The sequence below is a fragment of the Podarcis tiliguerta genome (genome assembly GCF_965153285.1).
Source record: "Podarcis tiliguerta genome assembly, chromosome: 2".
NCBI classification, from domain to species: Eukaryota; Metazoa; Chordata; class Lepidosauria; order Squamata; family Lacertidae; genus Podarcis; species Podarcis tiliguerta.
The window spans coordinates 8,431,645-8,454,410 of record NC_139535.1 but is presented as its reverse complement, the minus strand read 5'-3'; the positions used below and the strand labels follow the sequence as shown (position 1 = coordinate 8,454,410).

At 47.3% G+C, this 22,766-nt stretch overlaps 1 protein-coding gene, 2 long non-coding RNA genes and 1 pseudogene across 4 annotated transcripts in view; 2 read left to right on the top strand and 2 right to left on the bottom strand.

Moving 5' to 3' along the window:
- LOC310670590 (zinc finger protein RFP-like) overlaps nt 1–2,823 on the bottom strand; it is a 68,626-nt pseudogene extending 65,803 nt beyond the window's left edge. Inside the window, exon 1 of the transcript XR_014515467.1 lies at nt 2,245–2,823. The product of XR_014515467.1 is annotated as a zinc finger protein RFP-like (transcript). The remainder of the gene's footprint in view (nt 1–2,244) is intronic.
- A 651-nt stretch (nt 2,824–3,474) lies between these two features.
- Nucleotides 3,475–9,111, top strand: LOC310671212. The gene is made up of 2 exons (XR_014507900.1): nt 3,475–3,925; nt 4,353–9,111. It is a non-coding gene; the product is annotated as an uncharacterized lncRNA (long non-coding RNA).
- On the bottom strand, nt 5,903–18,592 carry LOC310670995 (zinc finger protein RFP-like). The gene is made up of 7 exons (XM_083426893.1): nt 18,058–18,592; nt 16,312–16,407; nt 15,599–15,829; nt 11,126–11,148; nt 10,036–10,154; nt 8,951–8,983; nt 5,903–6,697 (listed from the first exon to the last, which is right to left on the bottom strand). Exons 1-7 carry the CDS (start codon nt 18,481–18,483, stop codon nt 6,177–6,179), a joined length of 1,449 nt encoding a protein of 482 aa, XP_083283019.1. The 5' UTR covers nt 18,484–18,592; the 3' UTR covers nt 5,903–6,176.
- LOC310671184 lies at nt 10,166–11,609 on the top strand. The gene is made up of 2 exons (XR_014507872.1): nt 10,166–10,350; nt 10,425–11,609. It is a non-coding gene; the product is annotated as an uncharacterized lncRNA (long non-coding RNA).
- Nucleotides 18,593–22,766: the final 4,174 nt, after the last annotated feature.

The following is a 22,766-nucleotide window of genomic DNA, read 5'->3' as shown; positions in this document are numbered from 1 at the left end:
TTGTTTCACCCAATGTGTATACCTTTAAGGGGCCAGAGCAAGGGCCAGAGCAAACTAACGAGATCTAGCCTTACAGCTGTGAAGCATAGCAGGTGCTGCTGAGTTGCATTGATTAAGCTGTCTCGGGAATTGGCTGCAGTATATAAGGGGCAGCACCTAGCTCTGCCATTTACCCTGGGGCTGGGTTGGTGGTTGGGTCTGGTTTGTTTGTAGATGTATTTAGTGTTTAAGGAGGTTTTGTTTGTCTTATTACAACCTTGTTTAAGTTATTTTTGAGTCCCTTCTTTTTAATGCAAGCTCTCCCCAGCAAGCTCTCTGCGCTACTATACTGCGAAAAAGCCAACATTTTCTAGCTATTTTGACTCAGCCAGGTAATGTTCACAAAAATGTATTTATGAGGATAAAGTACGTATCAAAATATTTATACAAGAATGTAGCCACCTTAGCATTTTATTCATTTTCATAATAATAAATAAACAAACAAACTGATATGGAAAAAGGAGAAATGGGGAGAAGCTCAAATGGGCAGATTTCCCCACTACTCCTCAGTCCTTACTCGACTCTTCAAGTGCTGGTTCCCTCACTAGTAACAAGAGAGACGCTTACAAGGAGGTCTTTGCTTTCCTTGTCCAGGGCTGCTTGATAGGCCAGAATTTCCTCTCTCTCTTTCCTCAGAATCTCCAGGCGGTGACAGATCTCTCCCTGAAAAGAAAAAGGGAAACTTAGGTTTGCTTGAGACACAGAGAGAGGAGATGAATATTATACCGGCTTCTTGGGTCCAGTGGCCTTGCTATAATAGCGAAGTAGTTTACTAGAGGAAATAAAAGTACAACCTTTTTGGGTCCATGGCTTCCTGGACCAACTTCCTTCTTTCTGCGGTGTCCCTGTGGGAGGGCTCAGGATCCCAGTTAGGTCCCCCCTTGCTTGCGGAACTTGCAGCCCCTCACCCTTTCTCAAACACCCTCCCTTGCGGAGTGCTCTCTCTGAGCTGCCCCCGCTGTCCCAAAGAGAGGTGCCTCCTCACGCTGCCCCACAGGGACTTGTCTGTCCCTTCTCCACAGCAAGGGCCCCTCTCCAGTTTGCTTGCTTCCTCCGAGGCCCCTCAGCTCCTGGCAGCCAAGACCCCCTGGCCAGCCCCAGAGGCACCATTCGCCAGCGGAGCTTGTAGCCAGGGCTGCTGCAACAAACAGCTGTGCAACCTTTGGGAGGCAGCTATGGCATCCGAGGAGGGAGGGAAGGAAAGAGGGACAGAGGCCAGTGTTGCCAGCAGCACCCCTGAGCATCATTCAAGGCACCCCAGGTGCCACAGCACACTGGCTGAAAAGCACGGCAGAAGTGGGATGGGAAAGTTTTCTAGTCTGGAGAAGAGCAAAGGCAGCCATGCTTGCTCCTTTGAACTTCTCTGAGGAAAGTTCTAGCCTGACTTCTCATCTTGAGGTCCCAGGGAGACGTGGGAAGAGGAGGAGGAGGAGGAGGAAGGGCTAAGGCAGGGTCCAGAGTGAGAATTTTATTTTTTATATACAGTATAATAGGACAGGTCCAATTCTGAATTATCATGGAAAAGTCATCTTTCCCCCTTGTCTTTGCAGATGCTACTCTGAACCACTGAGCCCTTTGCCATTTGGGGTGGGAGGAGATCCTCAGCACACCCCCCCAAAACCTCATTGCACAGGCCCCACAGCACCCCCAGAATAAGCGTGCTCCCCACCAGTAGGTGCTTCCAGCCCCCCACTCCTAAATCTGCTTCCAACAGTTACTTGGGGGGAGGATCCTGCACCATCTGGTCAATTCCAGGCCACTGCCCCCCCCCCCCTGCAGCTGATCCCTTGCTGCTCTCTGCTTTGCAGGGCATTGAGGAGGCATCCTGCTGGCCAAAGGAGACATGCACTTAGTTGTGTATGTGCAAGTTACATTTGCAGTGTTCTAAATATGTACAAAGCAACCTTGCTGGGAGATGCGGATGAGGTTAACCCTTTCTCTCCCTACAATGGTACCAGTTCAAATCTTTGAAGCTGCTGTGAGTATTTCCAGGGAAGATCCCTTTGTCCCCCTGGCAGAGAGAAAAACTTCAACTCCCTCCTCCCAGTCATCCCAGGAGCCCTCAGGCTTCCCCTGGGCTGCTTCTACCGTACTAAACAACCACCAATTCATGCCATGCCTACTTTGGACCTGAGAATTAAAAAGAAAACCTCCCAAGAAAAATCCACAGCTATTTCTCCCCCTCAAGATCCAGGGATCTCCTACCTTGTATTCCTCCAAAGCCTCCTTCAGAGGAATCACCTCGTGGTTTTTGTGCTCCTTGGATCTGTCACAAACCACACAGATGGGGGCTTCATCCTCCTTGCAAAAGAGCTTCAGGGGCTCCTGGTGATCCTCGCAGACTCCTCCTTTCCCTCCTTCCTCCTTTCCCTCTTGAAGGCTGAGATTCTGGGCTATTTCTACCACGTTAGCCAGTTGCCGGTTGGGGATGAGGCTCCTTCTCGGGACTGTTTTTCTGCACTGAGGGCAGGAAGCCTCTGCCTCCGATTCCCCCCAGAACTGGATCAAGCAGGATCGGCAGAAGTTGTGCCCACACTCTGGGATGGTCACTGGATCCTTGAAGTATTCCAGGCAGATGGAGCAAGTGGCTTCATCACGGAGACGCTGGATGTGACCCCCTGCAGCAGCCATGGCTCCCTCAGGCAAAAGTCCCGAGTTAAGTTTCGTTTTCTCTGTTTTCAGGCACTGGGAGTTTCCCTTCCTGGAAATGACTCAGAAACTCAGTAACCACGTGATCTTTTTCTTTTCTTTTCTTTTTTTTAATGTCCCCAGGTCTTTGCATTTGCTGAATGTTTTCTCAAGTAGCAGCGAATGCTCCTGGATTGCTTCCCATGCTTTTGATTACACACAAACACAGACGTACCTAGTAAGTTGTGGTATTATTCCTAACATTTTAATTCGCAGGCTTCCTTGGCCTTTTTGAATTGGAGAACATCTGCTGCTGCCCTAAATGGACAGGAGTTCTGATTTAGCAAGTGAGACTTGATTCCGTGAAGAAAACTCCTTAATTGCACATTTATTTAAAACCATAGCAAGTGGACCCTTGTAGTGAAAAGCCATTTATCCAGCCTGTTGGAGCAATAATGTCTCCAGAAACAGGAACGATATTCCATAAAAGAGGGGCAGCCACTCTCAAGGCCCTGCTCAGAGTCAATGTGCAAAAGGGCTTCTGAGATTTTTGGGGTGTGCAGGAGAGACACTCCCAAAGACTGCAGGGATCTAGTGGTGTACAAGGCATAAGCCCCTCTCTCAAGTCACCTGGTCTTGGGGGATATGGGACCTTGAACTTGGCCCAGGAGCTGACTAGCAGCCTGTGGGAATCTCGCTAGCAGGCTGATCAGCACTGGCGGTTGTTTGCTCCCACTGTTACTTGTTTGCTCCCACTGTTACGTACTGAAGTTCTCACCCTGGGCCAGCAGGCGGATACTGTAGTTTTCACTCAGGTCCACATATGCAAATAAGGGATTGAAAGTGACATTCAGTGATTGTATAGTTACAGAAAGTGGTTACTATTGCATTGTAGTGGAGCTCTATATAAGCAGGCTGGCTGAACCCTTCAGTTCAGTTCAGGCCTGTGAATAAACAAGAGCTGTTTGAAGAATCGCTGTGTCGTCTGATATGTTCACCCACAACTTAACACCCACAAGCATGTCAACATTCTGCGCTGTCTTTTGCACAAGCCATTCCACAAGGTAGGGGAACTAGGCTGCGGCTGAAGGACTTTGGCTTAGGGCAGCGTTGACTTCCTTTCTGTGTTTCAGATGCCGTCTCAGGGAACAGCCACCAGGCCCCCTGAGACAGGTGGGGCTTCTCCAAACAACTCCCAGTCAGAGACAAAGCTACATGGACGCGGCACTGAAATACGACGGGGGCATGATTTTGCTGGGTAAGGCTTTAATTTTTAAATGTTTATTGGGTAAAACTCCTGCAGGAAAGGGAGGCATTGGGAGGAGGTCTTCCAGAGGATTTTGGTGGATTCTTCAGGGTGAGGGAATGTCCTAACTGCATATCAGACACCCTGAACACCTCCCTCTGTGCGTTGTTTCTGTCGACTTGGCACTTGAATGGGATGGACATCCTGTTTTCCTGGGGCTCTGAAGAGCCTTCCTTGTGTGGTGGAACGTTCTCCCCCTCTCCCCAAATCTGTTCTGGGGTTTCCCCCTGACCTTCCCTGGCAGATCTGGGTGGGCAGGAAGGGGGCAAAGTCTCCTTGTGCTCAGGGCAGTCTTAAGCATATGCGATGCCGGGATGCAAAGATCTGCCCAGCGCCCCCCCCCCCCCCCGGTTGCCCAGAGTTGTCGATTTTTTTTTAGGTCCACTCAGGAAACCCGAACAGAAGAGCCTGCCGCGGCGCTCCAACGGGCGGCCTCTTCTTCCCTGGACTCCGACTCTCGGACCCCGGACTCTCGGCCTGGCGCCTATAATTAAGACAGCCCTGATTGTGCTAGTCCTGGCTTCCTCCTGAGGGACTTAAAATGGCCGAAGCTGGACTGACTGAGGTAAGTGGACATCTCGCTTAACGGCAGGCTGAGGTGTTCCCTTGAGCAGGGCGAATGTAAGGACGAGCTAAGGATCAGAGTGCACCTGAGCACGTGCAGAGCGCATATGCCCCATCACTGAGCAACTTCCCAGCCCTGTTTAATTTGTCTCAACCATTTCTATACCGCTTGATTGCCATTGTCTCTAAGCAGTGCACAAAGTATTCCATACTTTGGAATGGAGTGGAAAATATAAAATAAGCCTGCAAGCATGATGATGATGATGATGTCTTCAGTAGGCTCAACAGGGAGAAGGGCCTGTCTGACCGCAATCTGGAAGGGAGTTCCATAAAATTGGGCCCACAATGGAGTGCTTTATATCCCACCTTTATGCCAAGGAGCTCCAGGTTCTCCCCTTCCTCTTATAACTCCAGAACAACCACCCTGTGAGGTGGGCTAGGCAGAGCCCGTGACTGGCTCAAGGTCACCAGTGAGCTTCATGCCCGAGTGGGGATTTGAACCCTGGCCTCCCAGGTCCTGGTCCCACACTCTAACTCTAACCACTACACCACACTGCCTCTCAGCAGCTGCTTATGGATGGGACTGGGGGCTGTGATTTTGCAAGGCTTGGCATTGCGAAATCGGGAGTGGGAGTGTGTGGGATCTTGGGCGTCCATCTTTAAATGGCGTTTTCCGGGTCAGCAGAACCTGAGTGGGGGATGTTTGGCTCAACTCTACCCAACTCTACCAGACACAGATGTTGTTGAGCAAGATCTCCCTGCAAAAAAAGAGAATGTTTCAAAGCTATTTTTAAAGGAAATTTGCCAAAAAACCACAACACTGCTGATTCAAGCTGCCATATGTCCGGATTTTTCAGGACATTTTAACCGATTTTTGAAAATTCTGCCCGGACGCTATTTTCAACAGACATGAATTTTTGCCCGCATGCTATTTTCAACGTGGTGCTCAAGCTGGTGACCCTTAGATTGAGAGTCTAAGGGTTACCCCATTTGATGCCCCCGATATACAGTACAGAGGCTCCATTTGCAGAGGATATTTGAAGCTGACGCCTTGTTCAATTTCTTTTAGATTTTCTTCCCGTCTGAGGTCTCTAGAGCAAGAAGCTATCCTGTGTGACATGGGTCAAGGGGTTCATTTTTAGTCCTCTATTAATCCAATGATGCATGCATTTTCACAGCTGCATAAGGTCTTGTGGGGAGAGGAAGGTTTCCTAGAATTGCGAAGTTGCGAGGGGTCCTGAGGGTCATCTAGTCTCACCCTCTGCAGTGCAGGAAACATTTGCCCAACGTGGGGCTCAGACCCACAACCCTGAGATTAAGAGTCTCGTCCTCTGCCAAATCAGACATCTCAAATGGAAAACAAGATTGAAGGTGAGAAAATTTATTAGGACTTCTAAAAGTGTGACTGTCTCTCTAAGAAGTAAGCTGCAGAGGGAATTCTGGGGAAAGGAAGGAAAATGCAAAGCAAGAGCAACCCATTTTTGTTTTGTTATTTCTGCTGATTTTGACTGGAATGAATCCTCTCAAAGGGCCCTTGGAAAACTGCCCAACCTGCTCTTGGCGGGTAAATGGTTTTTATATCAGTCACTCTGGTCTGGAGAGAAACTCCTGCTGGGCCTGAGAGGCAGATTTAGTCTCCTCAGGAGATAATGAGGTGGGTTTTATAATTTCCCCACAGATCAAAGAAAGGGAGGAGGGTCTCTCCAGAGAACGAGGCTCCTGAGAACGTGTAGAGTTCGGCTCCTGAGTCAGCGTCAGAAAAAGACACACGTCCCCCTTCATAGTCCAGAGTCACCCGGATCCTCCTGGGCTTCTCCCTCAGGGAAAGAGGAGAGGAAACAGGGGAGGTGCAGGCCCAGTACTCCCATGCCCACTTCTTCACAGCCCAGAACCCTGTCTCAGGGAATAAGGGGAAGAAGCCCTTTCTCTCCACAGACTTCCTGGCGACCCCCAAAGCCCACCCTTCCCCACTCCCCACAGTGACTTCCCAGAAATGTCTGCCTGCTGTGAATCCCTCACGTCCCAACACACAAGGCCAGTCACTGAATCTCTCGGGATTATCAGGCAGGGCTTGAGGTTTGACTCCCCTTCTCACGCTTTTCCGATCCTTGGACAGGATGAGGCAGGGATGGGCAGTGTCTGGATCCAGAGTGACATTTGCTGTTGGGGAGAAGATGAGGGAAAAAGAAGATTAGGCAGAGTCAGCCGAGAGACAGAAATGGACATCCTGATAATAATAAATAATAATAATAATACTAATACTAATAATAACCCCGAAAAACCCAGATTCCCTTTCAGATCAAGGGGATTTCTTTGCGTCACATGCTAGACTGAAACTCCTCCTTGCAGACTCTCATCAGAATAAATATCTTCCTTGCTTGATTTTAAATCAGTTCCCTTCACTTTCTTATATCTGATGTGTATGGTGCCTGCCCTCCTCTCAACCCAGGCATTTTCTAAGAGGAAAAACCACCCAGGAACCCTTTTACTCATCTCTTCTGTGTTATCTAAGGGGAAAGAGATGAGAATTGGAGGAGGCAGGAGAGGAGAGAAGCTGCTTTCCTCTGACAATCTCTGTGAGAATTGGCCTTTGGGGACCTCTGGGTTGGACTGGGAGATGAGGACACCCCATAATAATAATAATAATAATAATAATAATAATAATAATAATAATCACATTTGCCAACTGCCCTTCATCCATAGGTCAGGGTGGTTCACAGCATAAAACTACAACATAAAAACACATATAGGCCTCCCCTTGCGGGGAGTCATGTTCTGGGCCCTCGTGCCCACAAGTGAAAATGGTGTTAAGTGGAGAGCCTGTTTATTCCTTGCCTTCCTCCCTGCCATCTTGTAAGTTTAGGCCTTGCCACCAAGGAAGAGGCGGCAGGTGGCAGGGCAATTTTACAAAGGACTGCTTATTCCATGCTTCTCTTTTGGATTTAATATAAACCATAAGACGAGTTCCCTGAGGGTGGGGGGAATAACTCAAAAGTTAGGGGCTAAGACAGTCGTGATAGGCAAGTGTAGGGTTATTTTGAAGAGCAAAAAAGAGGACACATTTGCCAACTACTTCTTTTAACCATGGATCACTGACAACTCTCATTTGAAATACTCTATGCAGGCTTTCAAAGCTGTGATGTATTGCTACTAGCAATCTTCTTAATTTTCAACAACAAAATAACAATAATACATATTGCTCCCTTGCTTGCCACATAACAGTATTTGGGCTCATGTTCACATCTTTGTGCACAGAACAATTTATTAAACTGTTAAACATGCACATATGGACTCTCCTTAATGGCAGGGGGATGTTAACTCTAGCCCTCCCGGACTCCTTTGTCAAGATCTTGTAGCTGAGCCAGAGTCCTTTTAGTTCAGCCACAAGAGAAGGGTTTTATGCAGTATGTGGCTAGCTTAAGATGCTGCTCTGTTGGGATTCTCTGCTGCAGATTAGTTTAGCCAGGTGCCTTAGATCTGAGTCTAATTCTCTGTGCTTTTCCCCACAATCAAACAGTATATAAATTTTATGAAATAAAGCAAAATCTATAAAATTGAGGGGGAAACCAGGATAATAGTCTGTCTGGAAAAATAAATTCTGTGACCTGCGTGAAACACTTGAGAAGATAGAAAGAATGACCAAAGACAGCACGGTTAGTTCTGAAAATGAAATCCTTAAAGTGTGGAATTATTTGCCAAATAATTTTAAATCAATGAAAGTACTTGGGATTGCTTTCCTTACTTTGTTTGGATCATATTATGCTTGTGAGCAGCTGTTTTCAGCTTTGAATTACATAAATTCTGACACCAGAAACAGACTAACAGATGACTTGAGTGCTGCATGTGTTGCTCTCAAACTTACAAAGTATGAGCCAAGGTTAGATAAATTATCAACATGCATGCAACAGCAAAAATCACATTAATTGTTCAAAAGCTTGCCAAATACAAACTTTTACCTTTCAATAAAAAGTTGTTTCTTTTCTGAAGCTCTGTTATTGTGAATTTTGTTTAAGATCAAAGCTGTTAATGTATGAGTTGTTTTTTCTAAATTAAAACCTCAGTATTCAGGTTAAATTGCTGTGTTGACACTTAGCGATAAATAAGTGGGTTTTGGGTTGCAGTTTGGGCACTCGGTCCCTAAAAGGTTTGCCACCACTGGTCTATAGGCGGGAATGGAACTCTGACTGGTGTGCAGGTTCTTCGCAGGGCCAAGCTCTGCCCCCAGGCCAAGCCTTCAACCTCCCTCCCAGTTCATTCATGGGACAAACAAGGAACCCAAACACCTCTAGAGGACTGTTTCCCAGAGTTACGCCATTGAAGGGGGTCCCAAAGTCTGCAGAACAGACGGTTCAACACCCATGAAATATCCGTCCCCATCCCTCCTGTCAAATTGTTCCTCCCCTGGAAATTTACCTTTCTGAATCTGTTCACTGAATAGCAGAGCATCTGAGGAAGCAGAAAGATATAAAGTGTAAGGGCAACACTCTTCCACCAGAAATAAATCTCCATACAAAAGTAACACTTCATAATGTAGCATCCTTAAATTCTAGTATTATTATTAAATAGTAGAAAAATTATTAAAAACAAGAAAATCATAGGAAGAACCTATGAAAATAACTAAAGCTTTAAAACAAAGCAATCATAAAGCAAGCTTACAAATAAGAGAATAAAAATATTCAGCATGAATCCTGCTCATCTCTGAACTTTGTCCCTAAATTGGGCTCTACATTGGAGGACTGGAGGGGAGGCAGAGCAATAGGAATCCCGTAAAAGGAGGCAGAGGGGAGATGGAGGCAGCCTTAACATCTTCCCCAAGTAAAGTGGTGGGGGGAATCATTAAAACCAAAATTGTGAGACATAAGGAGAAGCAAAGTTTGATGAGGAAAGATTGGCAGAGCTCTCAGGCAAAAGGAAACCCTTCCTCAAAACCTTCTACAAATCTTTAAGGTTGTTAACAAGCATAATTGTGCCCTTTGGGGCTCATGTGCTCTTGCTTCCATCCATCAATGTGGGAACTCTCAGAAGATCTTGAAGGCTGAAGCCCTAGATATGGCAGCTGCAGGGGGATGTCTGAGGAGGAGACAGCTCAGGCCTTGGCCCCACGGCTGAGAAAGAAGCCTGAGCAGGAGGCAGAGGGGGAACTGGGGGCTTCTTAATGCCCTTTGACTCCATTCAGAGCAGAGAACCTCCAAAAGGACAACTCCAGATTGTGCAGACAGGGAACCACAAGGAAAAGGAGGTTTCATATAACTGTAAACAGATGCACATGGGTGGAAAAAATCCTGACTTTGCTCTACACTCTGGTTCAGGCTTTCTTTACAGGATCCAGCGTCACAATATACATGGGCCATTCTGGGGGAGAGGAAATGAAGGCTGGAGCACCAAGAAGGAAGGTATCCTGGGGTTACTCAATTCCATGCAATAAGAGCCTGGCATGTTCAGTTTTGAAGAAGTAACAGAATTCCCAGTGTGAAATCCTGGCAGCCAGTCTTCATTACCTTTCCATTGTTTCATTGTATCCTCCACAAGGTGATTTAGATCACAGGATTCCAAGATCCTGTTCCTCAGTTCTGGAGGGAAAGCCAGTGGCTTCTCTGGACACTCTCTTTCCTCATACCAATGAGGAAAACAATGAATGGCCCCATTGTGGCCCCATTTCCCTAATTATTGCAGGAGATCTCAATAAGACGAACAAAGTGGAAGTTTATTTCCCAACAGGTTTCTTTCCACCACAGATGAGACTTCAGTCCAAAACCCCTGAGGACAGCTGTCAGTGGCTTCGTAAGGATGCTAAACAGCACAAGGGACAAGATGTAACCCCAAGCGACACCACCGGAGGGCTCCCATGGCTGCCAACGATGCTGCCCCCTAACAACTTTCTGGGAAGGTCCCAGGACTTAAGAAGCAAACCCCTGAGGTGGAATGCCTGCAATCCCTCCCTTCCTGAGCCTCCCCAGAGGATGTGAGTGATGTCCAAAGCTGCCAAGAGGTCAAGGAAAACAACCTCCACCCTCCCTTCACCCCCTCTCTCACCCAGGAAGGGCACAACCCCATGTCCCATGGGACTCTCCCTCCAGAGGCATCAAACAACTAGACTTTCACCCCCCACTCAAGACCACTTTCAGCCTCTCATGCTGGAAACGCTCCCAAGAAAAAGAACCCACCCATTCTAGACCAACAGACCTTCCCTCTCTCTGTGCCTCAAAGGGGCTGAGTTACCAGAGTTGAGGGGCTTCTAGTTGGACATTGAAATCTGTTGGTACATCCTAAGCTCTTCTGAAGCATCTTTGGCACTTTCTCTTCTAGATGTTTGAAATTACCACAAAGTCCATGAACAGAAAGTGCAAGAGAAAGAAAAGAGCCCCCATCCCTTTGTGAAGGGATGTGGGGAGGGAGGAGGCAGTTGACCTTGGAGGGAGAATTGGGGGGCTACAAGTTCAGAAGAGGGGGCTCTACTTTCACCTGTGAGGTGCTGCAGGGAGTGAGTCCTACGGTCTCCCCCCTGCAGCCCCTGGAGGGCCATGTCTGAGGTTCTTGCATCTCAGCTTCAAAGAGTGATGCTAATGGAAATGAGCCAGATCCACTTACCTCTGCAAGGTGCTTCTCACATCCTAGAGGGAAAAAGAGAAGGGAATTCACTGCACACCACAGGCCACACTAGGAAGACCCCCTCAGACCCTGCCCCTCGGAAGTCAGTCTGCCTGGCACATGCCAAGGTTTTGGGTAGGGATGGAGGAATCAGCCAGTTTTGGTTTCTCACAGCTTTTATTTTCCCAGTGTGAAATTATTAACTGTTCTGATTTCAAGATCTCCACATTTCCACATCAGTTTGCCATTTTTGTTTAAAATCCTTATGAAAACCCACCAGCATTTTAGGGAATTTCACATTTGTGGGTTCAAGACACAATTCACACCATCTCTAGTCTTAGATTATAATTTAATAACTTTAATCCAGTTTGCATTGTGCAATTCAGACGTAAGTAAGCCTACAGGATAATTCTACCAGAGCACTGTCCTAAACTGTCTTCCATAGAAGTCCCCAATTTTCAAATGCTATATTCCACCTGGAAATTTAAAAAGCACCTGCAGCATAAAATGCCTCCCAAGGGGTAATAAAATAGCTCTGTGTTTCTTTGGGCTCCTCCACACTTCTGCTTTTCCTGTGCCGAGAAAACACAAGTCCAAGTGGTTTTGTCTTTGCCCTGTCGCTTTCCCTCAGGAAACACCTGCTCCTTGGGCAACATCAAAGCAAACGTCAATGCAGAGAAAACCTGGCTGAGGTTTGCTTTAATTCAGCAGTAAACAGTGGGTTTTCCTTGGAGGAAAGGGGTGGGACAAGCAGCAGTCTGGATGAGTCCCTCTGTCTTGCTCTTTGGTCACTGTGACTGAGCACCATTTTGGGCCCATCTGTATCCATGGGGAAGGGGATCAACCCAGAAGTTGTGGAGGAAACGGGAAGAGAAGCTTGTTCAAGAGACTGGCTCATGTCGGAAGGAGGCCTGAACGCATCCTAGACGAAGCCCCCACAGCTGAAAGGCATTCAGAGACAAAGCATCAGCAAAGAGCAGAAGATCAGCTCCTGTTCCATCAAGAACACAGACGAATCTCTAGTCTGCATTCAGGTGAGTTAAGCATCCCAGGTCCTCTAGTACAGGCCTTACCCCCTTACGCCCTTACCGGGCTGATAGTGGGGGAAAAGATCTCACTCCTAGTCACAAATGTTTATTTGCCTCCTGGGGGTTCCTCTCTTGAACTGGGCTCTAAATGGGGCTTGCTAGAAGATCACTTGTTCTCATGTTATGTTAAGTTTCCCAACACCCCGGCCATAATAGGTGGCGATTTTAATGCCCGCACAGCAGCAAACTGGGATTCGCTGACCAAAGCCAAATGGTGGGTTACCCCAAACCTTGATAATTATGATCTGGAACACATCATGAGGAGAACCTCTAAAGACCACAGAGTAAATGAGGCTGGAGTACTCCTATATCAAATGGCCATCCGTTTAAATCTGGCCCCCTTAAATGGCGCATGTCTCCCTGATATCCCAGGGGATTTCACTCACCTGAGCGTTAAGTCAAACAGCGTCCTCGATTACCTGTTGGTCTCCAGGGATCTACTTAAGTGTATTTCCACCTTTAAGATTGAGAATGTACAATCCAGTGATCATCTCCCCCTGGTAGCCAAGCTTTCCCTGAACTGGCAGCCAGAGACTGATAGACATGCGACCCAGATGGTAACCAACAAATCTTTCCAAATAAGAGGAATCAAATGGTCGGAGACCCAGGCCCAAAGGTATCAGGAATTCTTTCAAAAAGAAATCCTTGGGCCTCATCCCAACATAGGCTCTGCCCCAGACGAGCATAGCATAGTGTTGAATCGCTTCCACCACCATACGACTGTTCTTACGTCCTTCTTCAGGTTACCACCCAAAAATTCAATTCGAAACGAGTATACTCACGGTGCCCCCTGGTACAATTCTCAGTGCAAACAAGCAAGACAGCGCCTTCGTGCTATATATAATGTATATAAGACCTCCGATGCATCTACTCTGCCAGCTAGCTACGCACAAGCCAAGCAAGTTTTTAAACGCATGCAAAAAATTGCCAAACGTGAGTGGCAACATAATCGTTGGCAGGCCTTGATTACTGCTTCAAAACCACACAGATTCAGGGAATTCTGGTCTCTGATTAATAGAAGGGTGAGGAAATACCCAAGGGCAGTCATCTCTGCACCGACATGGGAACTATTCCTGAAGAAATGTTTCTCACAAGCAGATGCTCCCTCCGACCATCTGATGCACCTGTTTACCCACCTACCCATTTGGCCTCCCACCGATCCTGACGAAATAGTCAAGCTAATAGCTCAGCTGAAACCGGGCAAAGCCCCTGGGCCCGATCTGATCCCTGCCGAAGCCATTAAACTACACCCAAAATGGTGGGCTGGCATCTTGGCCAAAACCTTCGACGCAATCAACGCCTCTGGTCTCATCCCCAAAATATGGAAGGAGGCCATCATAGTACCAATTCATAAAAAAGGTTCTCCAATGGAGCCGGAAAATTACCGTAACATCAGCCTCCTTTCGATTATAGGGAAAATTTATGCCAGCTTTTTGCTGACTAAACTATTGCGATGGGTAGATGAGACTAACCAGATTGGCCACGAACAAGCAGGGTTCAGAACTAAACGTTCTACAACCGATCATGCGATAGTGCTTTATCATCTGGCACGGAAGTACTCCTCCCCTCCTCGGGGCTACCTCTGTGCGGCCTTTTTAGATCTAAAGGCAGCCTTCGACAGCGTGCCTAGAAATATTCTTTGGGAGAAACTTGCGAAACAGGGCATTGATAGAAGACTCTTATGGCTTATAAGTCAACTCCACGAAGGTACCCTTGCCAGAGTAAGACTCACTCCTGCGGGCGACCTCACAAACCCGATACCAATAAACAAGGGAGTGCGCCAAGGTTGTATATCGGCTCCCTGCCTATTCAACCTATTCATCAGCGACATGCGAGCACCCCTAGTTAACTCATCTCCAAGTACACACGCGCCTAGACTAGCGGATTATCGTTGCCCACTCCTTTTATATGCGGACGACGCAGTAATCTTTTACACGTGTTGGACTAACCAGAGCTCTGAAGATCTTTGCCACGTATTGTCAACTCAACCAATTAACCATCAACTATGTCAAATCCAAGATTCTGATTTTCTCCAGAAGCCGGAGATTATATAAATGGAAGCTTGGTGGAGCAAAAATAGAGCAAGTCTTAAAATTTCAATACCTAGGAGTTATTTTTCAATACAATCTGGGGTGGAAAGCTCAAATCCAACACCTACTTAATAAGGCCAAAACTCTGTCATATGCGCTCCTCCGATTTTTCTTTTCGGATGGAGCTTTGCATGTTCCCTCGGCCCTAAAGGTGTTCAAGGCAAAAGTGGTGGCTGTGCTCGCTTATGCTGCCCCGCTCTGGGCCGTGTTGACAGATCTTGCCCCCCTTGAGACTCTGCAAAACCAATTCCTACGTCGGCTCCTAATGCTCCCTCTGTGCGTTAGCAACGCAGCCATGCGACTAGAATTGAAGATCGCATCCTTAGAAACTTGCCTGTGGAAGCAAGCCTTCAATTACTGGTTATCATTGTGGCATAGATTACCAAACCATTACCTTGTCCAATGCCTATGGCGAGATGAATTCTCTAGCCTTTGGTCTAGTAGAATTCATGCCAAACTCTTGAGTTATGGAATCTCTCCCTCAGATTCCCTAAAATTAGATCAAACCACAGCTCAAAGACTGATCCGCCAAAGACTGGACGACATCGACTTACAGCGAAATTATATGCTGGGGGGAGGTGTTTGTTCGCCCCAGAGCATTGGTATCACTTTAACTTACAGCGTCCCATCATACCTCTCCTCCCTTTCGACTGTTGCCCATAGACTGGCCTTCACCAAAGCAAGGTTTAACGTTTTTCCCTCCAATGTCCTGAGACATAGATTCTCAAAGGGCCAAGTCCCCGCCATGTGCGAATGTGATAAGGTGACGCCGGAGTCGCTCCAGCACATTATGTTCTCTTGCCCCTTGTTTAATGTGCTACGGGCAAATTTGCTGGGATCAATCATTCAGAAACTAGTGGGTACCGCTCCAACATTCCACCTTGCCCAAATCTTGCAGGATAAGGATACCCATACGACCCTGAAAGTGGCTAGGTTCCTGGCCGCGGTCCTTACCCAAAAGCGGCGCCAAGGAGCACTACAAGCTAATTAAGGTGTAGGATGCCATTCCATCTTACAGTATTTTATTGTTATAGGGGTGTTTTAGCGGCTGTTTATTTCTTTCTTTTTCTTTTCTTTTTCTTCTTTCCCCACGTCCACAAGCTGTTATTTATGTTTTTTTCTGTATGGGCCCATGGCCGTAATAAACTTGATTCTGATTCATCCCAGCTCTCTTGGGTCTTCCTGTCCATTACAACCTGACTAGAGGCTCCATCAACTCAGCCCCTGCACTCCTTGCATGCATGAAAGGGGCAGCCTTTTCCTGGAGCCTTGGGCTGTTCCTGCCACCATCTTACCTGCAGGAGTTCACTCGCTGGCTGCTGACTCTTCTCCTCCATCTCCTGGATGATCCTCTCAAGAGAGGAGAGATTCCTGGAGAGTCTGGCCAGCTGCTCATCCCTTCTCCCTGCAATCTCCTTCTCCATCTCTTCCACGTGAGTCAGCAGACGTTTTTCTTGTGCTTCCAGGAAGCGGCGCAGTTCTCTGAACTTTTCCACAATCTTCAGCCTCTCCGTTTCTGTTAATTTCTGCAAGAAAATAGGAGGTCAGAGTGTGGAAGGTGCTCAGCCTTCAAAACATCAGGAAGAGAATTGTGAGAATTCCACAGGGAGGACACTTCTGATTTTTCAAAGACATGAAACCTCCAGTTACTAAAGAAGTAAACCTTTATTTTGAGGGGAGGCCCTCTCCATTGCTGTTTCTGTTGACTTCTATTTTGCAGAGGGCTACAGCCTAAAGGAAGGAGCATTTTTCCTAGCTATTTTGACTCAGCCAGGTAATGTTCACAAAAATGTATTTAGGAGGATAAAGTACGTATCAAAATATTTATACAAGAAGGTAGCCACCTTAGCATTTTATTCATTTTCATAATAATAAATAAACAAACAAACTGATATGGAAAAAGGAGAATGGGGAGAAGCTGAAATGGGCAGATCTCCCCACCCCTCCTCAGTCCTGACTCGACTCTTCAAGTGCTGGTTCCCTCCCTAGTAACAAGAGAGACACTTACAAGGAGGTCTTTGCTTTCCTTGTCCAGGGCTGCTTGATAGGCCAGAATTTCCTCTCTCTTTTTCCTCAGAATCTCCAGGCGGTGACAGATCTCTCCCTGAAAAGAAAAAGGGAAACTTAGGTTTGCTTGAGACACACAGAGAGGAGATGAATATTATACCGGCTTCTTGGGTCCAGTGGCCTTGCTATAATAGCGAAGTAGTTTACTAGAGGAAATAAAAGTACAACGTTTTTGGGTCCATGGCTCCCTGGACCACCTTCCTTCTTTCTGCGGTGTCCCTGTGGGGGGGCTCAGGATCCCAGTTAGGTCCCCCCTTGCTTGCAGAGCTTGCAGCCCCTCACCCTTTCTCAAACACCCTCCCCCTTGTAGAGGGCTCTCTCAGCCTCCTCTCCCCTCCTCTCCTTAGGAGTCCTCCTCTTGGTCTCTGAGCTGCCCCAAAGAGAGGTGCCTCCTCACGCTGCCCCACAGGGACTTGTCTGTCCCTTCCCAACAGCAAGGGCCCCTCTCCAGTTTCCTTGCTTCCTTGGAGGCCGCCTCAGCTCCTGGCAGCCAACCCCCCCTGGCCAGCCCCAGAGGCACCATTCGCCAGCGGAGCTTGTAGCCAGGGCTGCTGCAACAAACAGCTGCACAAGCCTTTGGGAGGCAGCTATGGCATCCGAGGAGGGAGGGAAGGAAAGAGGGACAGAGGCCAGTGTTGCCAGCAGCACCCCTGAGCATCATTCAAGGCACCCCAGGTGCCACAGCACACTGGCTGAAAAGCACGGCAGAAGTGGGATGGGAAAGTTCTCTAGTCTGGAGAAGAGCAAAGGCAGCCATGCTTCCTCCTTTGAACTTCTCTGAGGAAAGTTCTAGCCTGACTTCCCATCTTGAGGTCCCAGGGAGACGTGGGAAGAGGAGGAGGAGGAAGAGGAGGAGGAGGAGGAGGAAGGGCTAAGGCAGGGTCCAGAATGAGAATTTTATTTTTATATACAGTATAATAGGACAGGTCCAATTCTGAGTTGTCATGGAAAAGTCATCTTTCCCCCTAGTCTTTGCAGATGCTACTCTGGAATCACTGAGTCCTTTGCCATTTGGGATAGAAGGAGATCCTCAGCACACACACACACCCCACCACTGAAATCTCATTGCACAGGCTCCACTGCACCCCCAGAATAAGTGTGCTCCCCACCAGTAGGAGCTTCCATCCGCCCCCACTCCTAAATCTGCTTCCAACAGTTACTTGGGGGGGGGGATCCTGCACCATCTGGTCAATTCCTGGCCACTGCCCCCCCCCCCTGCAACTGATCCCTTCAACTCCCTCCTCCCTCCTCCCAGCCACCCCAGGAGTCCTCAGGCTTCCTCTTGGCTGCTTTTTACATAATAAACTGTTAGAGGTGGTTTTTCTTCTGGTGGCAGAGGACAGAACCACGAGACCTGAGTGTAAAACACTCAAGCAAAGGTTTTATTACAGCTATATCAAAACACAAAGCCTGTGGGTGTTCTCTCTCTGCAGGCAAATTCAGACTGCAACTTCTCCTTTTGTACTCATCACCAGCTCTACCTCTTCAGCCTAGAAAACCACAGCCAGAACTCGCAGAAAAAGTTCTTAAAGTTACAATCATCTCTTCTGTTTCTTTGCAGAATGACTCCTAACATAAACAACCACCAATTCATGCCATGCCTACTTTGGACCTGAGAAGTAAAAAGAAAACCTCCCAAGAAGAATCCACAGCTATTTCTCCCCCTCAAGATCCAGGGATCTCCTACCTTGTATTCCTTGGAAGCCTCCTCCAGAGGAATCACCTCGTGGTTTTTGTGCTCCTTGGATCTGTCGCACACCAGGCAGATGGGGGCTTCATCCTCCTTGCAGAAGAGCTTCAGGGGCTCCTGGTGCTTCTCACAGACTCCTCCTTTCCCTACATCCTCTTTTCCCTCTTGAAGGCTGAGATTCTGGGCTATTTCTACCACGTTAGCCAGTTGCCGGTTGGGGATAAGGCTCCTTCTCTGGACTGTTTTTCTGCACTGAGGGCAGGAAGCCTCTGCCTCCGATTCCCCCCAGCACTGGATCAGGCAGGATCGGCAGAAGTTGTGCCCACACTCTGGGATGGTCACTGGATCCTTGAAGTAATCCAGGCAGATGGAGCAAGTGGCTTCATCGTGGAGACGCTGGATGTGACCCCCTGCAGCAGCCATGGCTCCTTTGCTCTGAAGACTAGAGTTAAGTTTCGTTATCTCTGTTTTCAGGCACTGGGAGTTTCCCTTCCTGGAAATGACTCAGAAACTCAGTAACCACGTTATCTTTTTATTTTATTTTATTTTATTTTATTTACTGTCCCCAGGTCTTTGCATTTGCTGAATGTTTTCTCAAGTAGCAGCGAATGCTCCTTGATTGCTTCCCATGCTTTTGATTACACACAAACACAGACGTACCTAGTAAGTTGTGGTATTCACAACATTTTAATTAAGATGCTTCATTTTGGCTAGGTTGTGTCCCATAAACAATAAAAATGTGTCCTTTGGGTGAATGTATGTATCCACGCATGTACATCTGTGTGTACTGAATGATTTAAATACACTCTGCTGGGATACTGTTTATGAAAACAATCTGTTTATTTATCTTTTTTATTCTTATATAAGGAGATAAAAATGCAACAACTTAGTCCATAAGTCTATACCCATTGAAAACCACAAACCAAAATAAATATCACTACTTCATAAGCCCTGTTCTGCATGTCAATCAACTAAGAAATAAATACAAGTTATAGCACAGCAGTATATAACTGTTTAATTTTCTGTTGTTTTTTTCATATTTATCTCTTGCTTTTTTTCTTTTTTTTAAGAAGGGGGATGAAAATGTTGAAAAGGAATGTGTCCATTGTACAGAAAGACTAAATTCCAGGAATATTACTTGGATCCAGATTCTGCAAATAATAATAATTCTCTCTCTCTCTCTCTCTCTCTCTCTCTTCCCATCCCCAGAGGGGCTTCTGATTCCCAAACTGGACCTTTCCTTCCAAACGGAAAAGGGGGGGGGGATGTTCTTGCAGGAACCAGAGCCAGGTAAAGGAGGCTGGTGAAATCTGCTGGGTGATGCTTGCAGTTTGAGAAGAGCTCTGGGTGCTGCTGGCCCCTGACCTTCTTCGGCAGCTGCCGGGGGCCACTGTGCTATGGCAAGGGCCACAGCCGATGCCTGCCCTGACTGCTCCCGCTCCCACCACCAGGCTAAAAAATACCTTTAAAGCATGGGAGGCAAACTAAGGCCCAGGGGCCAGATGGCCAAGGGGACAGAGAGCGGGCGGGTGTGGCGGATTCCCTGGTCCTGAATGGGGTAACTGTGCCCCTGAAGGACCAGGTGCACAGCCTGGGTGTCATTTTGGACTCACAGCTGTCCATGGAGGCGCTGGTTAACTCTGTGTCCAGGGCAGCTGTCTACCAGCTCCACCTGGTATGCAGGCTGAGACCCTACCTGCCCGCGGACTGTCTTGCCAGAGTGGTGCATGCTCTAGTTATCTCCCGCTTGGACTACTGCAACGCGCTCTACGTGGGGCTACCTTTGAAGGTGACCGGGGAACTGCAATTAATCCAGAATGCGGCAGCTAGACTGGTGACTGGGAGTGGCCGCCGGGACCACATAACACCGGTTCTGAGAGACCTGCATTGTCTCCCAGTACATTCCCGAGCACAATTCAAAGTGTTGGTGCTGCCCTTTAAAGCCTTAAATGGCCTCGGTCCTTTATACCTGAAGGAGCGTCTCCACCCCCATCATCCAGCCCGGACACTGAGATCCAGCACCGAGGGCCTTCTGGTGGTTCCCTCATTGCGAGAAGTGAGGCTACAGGGAACCAGACAGAGGGCCTTCTTGGTAGTGGCGCCCCCCCCTGTGGAACGCCCTCCCATCAGATGTCAAAGAGATAAACAACTACCTGACATTCAGAAGACATCTTAAGGCAGCCCTGTTCAGGGAAGTTTTTAATATTTAACACTGTACTGTTTTTAACACTTGATTGGGAGCCGCCCAGAGTGGCTGGGGAAACTCAGCCAGATGGGCGGGGTATAAATAATAAATTGTTGTTGTTGTTGTTGTTGTTGAGGCATCTGATCAAGGCCTGTATTTTAAAATGAGCTTAAAGATATATTTGCAAATGTTTGTATGTTTCATGCCAGACATAAAGCAGCTGGCTGAGTACTCTGGCAGTTGTTTATCTTCCTGCACAAGGGCCCCATTGATTTATAGCACCAGCAGGAGGCAAGTTTCTCAAAGTTATAAAAGGGAATTACAGGCTGTGGGAGCAAAGGTTATACTGACCCTACATATTACAGAATACAATCAAGCTGCAAAAACACTAATTAAGAGTTGGTAAATAGTAAGATTTATTGTTTAACAGAAAATAATACCATGTGCCTCCCATCAGACTCGAGCCACATTTTCCTAAGGTTAAAGGGCAAGAGCTAATAGGAACAGCAGCTGGCTGGGAAAAGGGGGTTGTAAATTGAAGAGGTTGCTTTTGAAACTGTTTTTTACTGAGTTCCTTTTCTTCTAAAAAGCTATCTATTATTATTGGCTTTAATGATGCAAAGGATTTAGAAAGTAAGAAATGTTAGATTCTTATGTTAGATTCTTATTTCATTGGTGGTGTGTGACTATATGAACTCAAGATCTCTGTTTAAGATAGAATTTAAAACCATGAGCCATCTGTTTTAGCCATTTGCCCCTGTTGCCAAAAGGACAAAAGGGCAAAAAGGGCAAAAGGTGATCTGGTAATTAAGGTGCCTTGTCGAGGCAAATGTAAGATATATGGCTACTTGTCTGCCATTTATGAATAGAAGGAAATATAGCTCTTTGTCTCCCATAAAAGGTAATAGGAAACGGGTGTATCTTTTATGAATGGTTCTAGCAAACAGCCAATAGGAATTTCAACCAGTCTGATTGGACAGAGGCAGCCAAAGGAGGAGCAAGGGGGCTGGGCTGAGGAAATATAAGTCCTGGCCATCAGGGCTGGAGTGTGCAGAGCTTTGGTAACCATATACCACTGTACCTTTCATTTATTTGTCTGACAAATAAATTATTATTTTAATTTCTCTATTGCTGCATTGGATATTTCATTCCAGCTAAGCGTTAACCACAAGCAGGGTGCTACATTATCTGGCCCAATCACCTAAATCTGGCCTGCGGACGGTCCGGGAATCAGCATGTTTTTACATGAGTAGAATGTGTCCTTTTATTTAAAATGCATCTCTGGGTTATTTGTGGGGCATAGGAATTTGTTCATTACCCCCCCCCCCCACTGAAAAAATATAGTCCGGCCCCCCACAAGGTCTGAGGGACAGTGGACCGGCCCCTTGCTGGAAAAGGTTGCTGCCTCCTGCTTTAAAGATTCAGGACTGACATGAGAAAGGACTTCTTCACATACTGCATCGTTAAACAGTGGGATCTGCTGCCACAAAAAGTAGTTGTGGCCACAAATTTGGCTGGCCTTAGGACAAGTTCATGGAGGATGACTCTGTTTTCCACCTTTGCTCTTGGGGGCGGGGTGATGCCTCTGAATGCCCATTGCTGAGAATCACAAGTGGGGAGGGTGTTGTCGGCCCCCCGGGAGGACAGGATGTTGGACTGTAGGCCTTTGGCCTGTTCCAGCAGAGCTCTTTTTGCATCCTTATAACCCAAAGTTAGAGAGACTCCCTTCAGGAATATGTGACAGGTGTGAAAGTAAAGGTAAAGGGACCTCTGACCATTAGGTCCAGTTGTGACCGACTCTGGGGTTGCGGCGCTCATCTCGCTTTATTGGCTGAGGGAGCCGGCGTACAGCTTCCAGGTCATGTGGCCAGCATGACTAAGCCGCTTCTGGCGAACCAGAGGAGCGCATGGAAATGCCGTTTACCTTCCCGCCGGAGCTGTACCTATTTATCTATTTGCACTTTGACGTGCTTTCGAACTGCTAGGTTGGCAGGAGCAGGGACCGTGTAGACAGTGATAATCAGGATTCCCTGATAACTGTAATTGTTCAGTGTGGATCACTGAAGTTTCCTGATAATGCAGAAGTTTACCCCCCCCCCCCAAAAAAAATTATTTGTGGAACAAACAGCCATGTTTGCTCACTTGGCCGAGTCATCAGGGGGTTGTGAAGAGGCGAGATTCATTGGGAGTCCTTAGGCTAGGAGGTGTTTAGGGCTTGGAGGACAGTCATCCTTATTGCCTCTCTGTAAAAAAAAGAAGAATGTTAAATCCATGTCTGATTAAAAGAGCAGCCACTGTCCCTATGGAGTCTGGATAAGGAGAGCTCTAGTGATCAGTCACATGTCGCTTACCAATGAAGAAGCCATGAAGGATTTTAAGCCTGCTCGCCAGTAATGTAAACCCTACACCAATCCCGACTGGAGACCCTGACACTGTTGGCTGTCACCTTGTGCGCCTCCTTCCGGCAACTCCTGGAGCCAAGCTGGTGCCAAACGTCTTTCTCCTTTCCTTTGGAGCACAT

Coding starts and splice junctions, on each gene's coding strand:
- LOC310670995 (XM_083426893.1), bottom strand. CDS start 18,483: ATGGCTGCTGCAGGGGGTCACATCCAGCGTCTCCACGATGAAGCCACT. Junction 8,984..10,035: donor TACAATGAAACAATGGAAAG/GTAATGAAGACT, acceptor CTGCTTCCTCAG/ATGCTCTGCTATTCAGTGAA. Junction 6,698..8,950: donor CAGTGAACAGATTCAGAAAG/GTAAATTTCCAG, acceptor TCTCCCCAACAG/CAAATGTCACTCTGGATCCA.